Genomic DNA, 7,019 nt, shown 5'->3' with positions numbered 1-7,019 from the left:
TTGTCTAAATATACTATCTTGCTATTACTTGTTATCGGTAATCCTTCCATATTCTTTGTTTTTTTCTCTGATTTAGTGTTCTAACTATTTGTCTTGCTATCACTTGCTATCAGGGCCTCCTTCACCTTCTTTAGCCGAGGGTCATTCGGAAACAGTCTCCCTATCCTTCCAGGGTAGGGGTAAGGCTGCGTACATCCTACCCTCCCCAGACCCCACTTGGTGGAATTATACTGAGTAGTTGTTGTTGTTTTATCATCAAACTTGCTCCACTACTTAGCTAAAACAAGGAAAAAAGTTAGTCTTAGTTCTAGGAATCATAATGCCATAAGTAATTTCCAGTTTTTAGCCTGGGAAGCTTGATGCAAGTCCCATGAGGCCTACTTTATGCTCTCTTGCATGCAGGGACGCAGAAAATGCTTATGACCTTCCGATAAGTGATAGGCTCTTTCTGCAAAGTGATAGGCTCTATTGCAGGAATATCAATTTTGTTGTTGGCGTCATCTCCTAAGGCGTAGGGAAGGTTTTCCTAATAAAGATTTTGTCAGACGCTTTAATATCAGAAACACTAATCCTTAATACTACAAACAAATTTAGAAAGAGAGCTGGATTATATCATACATCATAGGATGGGTTAGTGTACTTCACTCTGCTGGTGCGGCATATCTACAAAGTACCAATTATATTCAGTTCAGTTACACAAGTTTATGTAGAGTTTAATGTTCTTTTGCAATATGACTAAAAGGAGGTGTATGAGCTATATAATTCAAAAATAGAATATAGCAGATAAATTCCTTGCTCATACTTGAAAGTAAATGGCTATAAGCCAAAGAAATTACTACTGCCTATAGGATTGACTATGCATATTTACATCCATTTTGAATCTTAGACGTAATAGCACCTGACCATCTTTCATTGTCGTCAATCAAAATGGCTTTTCATTACGCTTTTGTATATGGGTAACCAAGGACTTGTATGTTTGGCAGATTGATATGCTATACTATTTATTTATTTTTTGGACTTCTCCACTATCTGCATTAACCTCCATCATGTCCAAATCAACAAAAATATGTATACCAGTCGCTTACCTTATTTGCGCAAGTTTATATTGTTCTGCACTCTTCACTCCAATAAAAACCTAATTTTAGCAGATGTAACATAGGATCAGCCAGCAAAAAAGTAGTACATCTGTGAAAGAGTGAAAGAATGTTTGAACCATAACCCAAAAAGAAATAAAAAGAACTTACGACATCTTATTTTTCAGTTACTAAAAGTTAGGTACCCGATTACTCTCTGTTAGCCACGACTTCTAACAACACATGCTAAAATCTTTAACTCTTCTTATCTTCCACAGACATTACCATAGCAGCTTTGTACCCTTTAGAAATATATGCAGATTGAAAAATAAAGAGTCATACTACTTTTCGCAACCTGTTTGAACGTGTATGCCAGTTGTTTAGCATATTGATCAAATATATATATATATATATATATATATATATATATATATATATATATATATATATGCAACTTTTGTCTAGTAAGCATAATTTGCTGAATTTCTACGAATAACAATATCCGTTTCAAACTGTTTTAGATAGTAATTACTATCCCACTCCAATTAGTTACAAGTTCATACAGAACAATCATACATTAATCTGTTCCGGTGTAAATACAATGAACAAAAGATAATTATCAATTCAACTGGGTATTCTATATAGAACTCAACTCATAAACAAAACGAAGACGCTTGAAAGGAGTTCAACTTTTCCTGCAACATTGCCTTTATCATTTCACCTCCCAATCTGATTATTCATAATATAGTCATTTAACAGTAATGGAGGGTGAGTATATTGGGGCTACTGAGAACCAAGTGGTATAACTTATATCTTCTGCTCCAATCAAATGGCATGGAAGATATAATTATGCTAAATTACCTCAAAAGAATGTCCTCATGTGTAAAGTTGGCATATATCATATACAATTTTGTCTTGTCCTTGTGGGTTTGAAGAATATACCTCTAGCAGCCTGGACAGAAACAGAAATGAATTATGACATATATCAGACTCAAACCTTCAGCTCTAACAGATTATAACATATATTTCTTTATCACTCATTTATAACACAAGTGAAAGAAAATAATTCATTCCTAAAACGTAGAGAGAAACCATATTTCACCTAGTCAGTTCAAATTCTACAACAAATTAAGAAATATCGGAGTTCCCGTTTATATAAAATATCGGCCGACAAGACATCATATGTACATAGAATTAAAACATTGAAAACTAAGAGTTAGGTGTAGAGATTAACATTTAAAAAAGTTAAAACTTGGTTTATCTCGTTCGTATTTGCTTAAATGTTCTTGCTTTAGCATTCTTTCTCTTCTTTCCATTCTTATGTGTCTGCTCTTACAGCTCCTTAATCTTTCCTCCGCTCTCACCCTTAGCTTCAAATAAAGAACATATAAATAAAATAATCACTATAAAACTGAAAGATATTTTTCGATGGCCTACCAAAAGCAACAATCATTAATACCAGTTCTTTTGGCAGAAGAATCTGGTATAAGAATGACATTCTACTATTGGAAAAACCAATACTTTTGGCGGTGTGCATGACTAACATTTATACCTTCGAGCAACTATTAGTGTTGTGTAAAACTTCTTCTGAAGGCATCGGTTTACGAAGTAGAAGGATCAGAGTCATCCGCAACAAACGAAACAAGATAATAGCGAATGAAACAGCATACAATAATTATATGTGACATTCATAGACAGGATAGAAGAACAACTGAAATCAATCACAATCTCTGAACAACATCAGAGTTACATATTTTCCAGTATAGTTATCAAGATTCGGATTGGTTTGTGCACCATCAGCACACGCAAAATTATCTAATACTTTCTGCTAAGAATATTCATCTAAGTTTGTGAAATTATTACCTCCTAAATGAGCATATGAACACCAAGACAATGCAAGTTAAGGTTTACTCTATACTGTCAAATGTGGAAGAAGAAGAAGAAGCATATAAATAAAGTACGTGCACTAAGTATAAGCAAACAAATAAATAATCCTTATTTACAGCAATTGGGGTAAGTTTATCCCAATTCAGAAATAATATACAACTCTCTCTCTTATTTATGACATTCAAGATGGTGGCATTGTCACTGATGAAGCGACTAGTCCTAGAGGTAGAACCTCACTGACCTAAGCGATTTGATCAACAATTATCTTTGTAGTTGGTCACTATGTGTATTTTGAAGTCTAAAATCCCTTACAATTATGTCTGTTAGTTATTTGAGTTAATATTTCACATAGGACTAAACTAAATCATGCAAAGAATATCTTCATAAAACACCAATGTCCCAAGAAATATCTAGCATAAGAGAAAAGCAGAAATAAAGACACCAAACGACGTTTTAATCCATGCACATTTTGTAGTCCAAAGTATATACGTTTTTTCAAAATGATCGAAGATGAATTTCTTTAGCATTATACCATGTAACTTTCCAACTCGGATGAACATCAGCTATAAATGATAAACATCTAGCATAAGAGAAAAGCAGGAATAAAGACACCAAACGACGTTATAATCCATGCGCATTTTGTAGTCCAAAGTATATACGTTTTTTCAAAATGATCGAAGATGAAATTATTTAGCATTATACCATCTAACTTTCCAACTCGGATGAACATCAGCTACGTACCTATATATGATTGAGATCTAAAACGAACAAAAAGTACAATAAATAACTAAGCACTTCAATTGTCAGGAAACCAAAAATTAGTACATAATTTTGCCAATAAAGATGACAACAGAAATGAATTGAAAAGCTTCATGGATCAAGAACAGAACATTTTGCAGGAAAGCCGAACTTCAGTTGACATAAGGGGACATTGTACTTCACTGGTACCTTTGTCAACTACTTAAATATCATTGACCATGTCCTTAAAACTGAATTGCAAGAATTGAATTGTAAAGGAAGAGTAATCGGCTAAATATAAATTACCTTTTGTATCATCAACTAAATAGTGATTCAGTCATAAAGGTGGTCTTCTTCAACTCGCAAAATTCACAGACAGCGTAAAATCCAAAAATAGCCAAGTTTTGACAATTACCCACATGCAATTCAAAATCATACCCATGGCAGCTTTGCACAGGTTTATACTAAAAAAAATTGACACCAACTATTAAAAAAAAAAAGACATACATGTGGAAAATAAATTAAAAAACACCTTAAAAACAAAGAGGTCGACAGTTGCACATACATCAGGGGCAGACCCAAGTGGTGAGAAGTGGGTTCAACTGAACCCGCTTCGTCAAAAGATAATACTGTGTATATGTATAAATTATGGCTAAAGCAAGGTAAATTTTGTATAGAAATTATTTTTGAACCCGCTTATACAGTTTATACCGCTTATGTTAGTTATGGACTTCTCCGACTCAACCCGCTCGCACAAAATCCTGGTCCGCCACTTTGCACATATATTCACGACGGACAACTTCTCACAAAGATAAACCCGCAATCAGTTCAAAATCGACATACCAACAATCTCTCAAGTCCCACTACCACCAAAATATGAAATAATCAAACACATACTAAGCATCGCTAAGTTAAACCCACCTGAGAATAACCCATCAAGGTTCTCACAGAAGAGCTAAACGAGAAGCAGAAGATGATTGCACAAACGGGATACACGTGTTGAAACTTAACTACCCACAAAGGGCATAAAGGAGAAATCAATTGATCCAAATTTTATCCAGAATGCCCTTCGTCGTCCGTGCAAGCTTCACTTATTATATAGTTAAAAAAATATGATTACTGTACGTCTCTCATCGGTCCTAGAGGAGTGCGTGAATCATGTTGAAGCTTGACATTAACTTATTACGTGCAATATGATTTTAAAATAGCTTAACCTGTCTATATAAGCTCATAATATGCTTCAAGCAAAGATCAATAACAATAGCTTAAGAATCATACATATTCATAGTGAAGTGGCCATGAAATCGCCCGTTGCTCTTATCCTGCTCTTTTCACTTGCCCTGGTAAGTTTTCACAGATGATTAATATATTTTAGGCCTCCTTTTTGGTGGTTTATTATTAATTACTTTCTTGGTGCACTATCTTGCACTTCTTTCTGCCTTTGCTTTCCAATTACAATATCTTTTCATATCAGATTTTAACAATAGAATTATCTAACTTATACTGTTTCTCTTTTAATTTATGTGAACGTATTTGACTAAGTACATTGAGTATAAGATTGTTAAAATATGTGGTCTTAAACTTGTGATACCATTCGTGTTGTTCAGGGTCGGCTCTTACCTTATCACAAGTAAAGCTAGTGTCTTAGGCCCCAAAATTTGAGAGGCCCAATATTTGCGCATATCAATATACCAAATATTTGCGCACATAAATATACTAGTATTTGATCACGTGCATTACATGTGTATCGCATATTAATATTTGCATAATGTATATTTATAGTTACATAAATTTATGTATATATATTCTAAATATATTCGATTGAACTTTTAATTTGAATTTAAATTATAAAAAAACAGCATTATTGCATATCCTTAATGCTACCTCTGATGAATGAAGTCATCGTACTATGTTACATTTTTCTGTCGTTATCCTATAAATTAAAATTTTTCTTTCTAAACTACGTAAGCCTTATTTTTTTTTTAATTTCATGTACATGTCAGCCAAAAATATTGTGATGTTTTATGTTTATGTCAACAAAAAGTGTCGTAATAATCACTACCACAAAGCGTAATTACCTTTCTTGTTTAAGGGCAAATATTAAAATATTTTATAAAACAATAATAAATTTCAGTATAAATATTTTAAAAATATTTGTTTGGAGTTTACAATTTGTTCAAGGGACGGAAATAACTAAAAGAACTATGCCCTTTCATTTTCCGATGTCAACCTTTGTACATGAGACCATGAACATCTACATTTTTTAGCAATTTCTATTCACTTTTTCTTTCCAAATCTATCCCCTCCGTTCACATTTACTTTGCATGTATATTAAAAATAAATTTTCATTTTTATTTGTCACTTTACGCATATCAAGAGAATGACAATTTTTTTCCTATTATACACACAATATTTATTACTCATTTCAAATCATTTTCTCAAATTCAATAAAATATGCATCAATTAATATGAGTATCATGATAAATTATGCACTTCATTTATTATTTCTTAAGGGATTTGAAAAGTCAAAACGTACCAAATAAAAGTGAACGGAGGGAGTACTATCTTATCAAACCAGACAACATAGTATTTTTAACCATAATGTGCACTGCAATATATACTAAGATCATGATTTGTAGTACTTGATATAAGTCAAACTTCACAAGTGTAGAAAATAAAAGATTAAGTTTAGAAAATAAAACCTGATTTTATCGCGACTTTCTTCTTGATATAAACGCGAAGAAGAGAAATCAAAAGTAAAATCATCAAAATGATAGCTTTCTATATTCTTTGCCAACAGTGGACGTGTTTCTCGTCTCCACGCTCTTGCTATGAAGGTTAACGTTCAAAGAATTCAGCGAAGATGTTTGTTGACTATTCTTCAACTTTCGCTCGCAGTTTGTTGTAAACATTTAGGCTTTGAATTCACTGGATAAAGCAGAATATATACTTTTTTTTCCCATAGAGAAAAAGACTCTAATAGGAGAAGAAATATATTTACATGTTCCGATGGTATTGAGCAAAATAAAACAAATGAAAAGAGACAATAGATTTCTATGGGGCAAAAAAAGGAAATTTCGAAAAGAGAAACGTGTTAAAGTTGTACGACATTTTGATGTATGCAACAGAAGATATGAATTGCCGGTGGACTATTAGCCTACATTGAATCTGCAATGACTATTGGCAGGCTATACTATCCTCCCCATTTATTAAGCAAAATATGCACACTAACAGCATGCAATAACTGTTGGCAGACGAAGCATTCCTTCCCATTTACTCGGTTCAGTGTACTTGAAATTATCTTTAATAGAAGGCGTTTTT

At 33.0% G+C, this 7,019-nt stretch overlaps 1 protein-coding gene and 1 long non-coding RNA gene across 2 annotated transcripts in view; one reads left to right on the top strand and one right to left on the bottom strand.

Annotated features, from left to right (window-relative positions):
- Nucleotides 1-1,574: 1,574 nt before the first annotated feature.
- Nucleotides 1,575-6,712, bottom strand: LOC109217140. The gene is made up of 2 exons (XR_002066603.1): nucleotides 6,401-6,712; nucleotides 1,575-2,025 (listed from the first exon to the last, which is right to left on the bottom strand). It is a non-coding gene; the product is annotated as an uncharacterized LOC109217140 (long non-coding RNA).
- LOC109217139 (organ-specific protein S2-like) overlaps nucleotides 4,890-7,019 on the top strand; it is a 7,462-nt gene continuing 5,332 nt past the window's right edge. Inside the window, exon 1 of the mRNA XM_019381371.1 lies at nucleotides 4,890-5,041. Coding sequence (XP_019236916.1) covers nucleotides 4,934-5,041 — 108 coding nt within the window. The 5' untranslated portion in view covers nucleotides 4,890-4,933. The remainder of the gene's footprint in view (nucleotides 5,042-7,019) is intronic.

The sequence above is a fragment of the Nicotiana attenuata genome, unplaced genomic scaffold, assembly GCF_001879085.1.
Source record: "Nicotiana attenuata strain UT unplaced genomic scaffold, NIATTr2, whole genome shotgun sequence".
Classification (NCBI taxonomy): domain Eukaryota; kingdom Viridiplantae; phylum Streptophyta; class Magnoliopsida; order Solanales; family Solanaceae; genus Nicotiana; species Nicotiana attenuata.
Note: the sequence above shows the minus strand (reverse complement) of the source record. Positions and strands in the feature narration are given on the sequence as shown.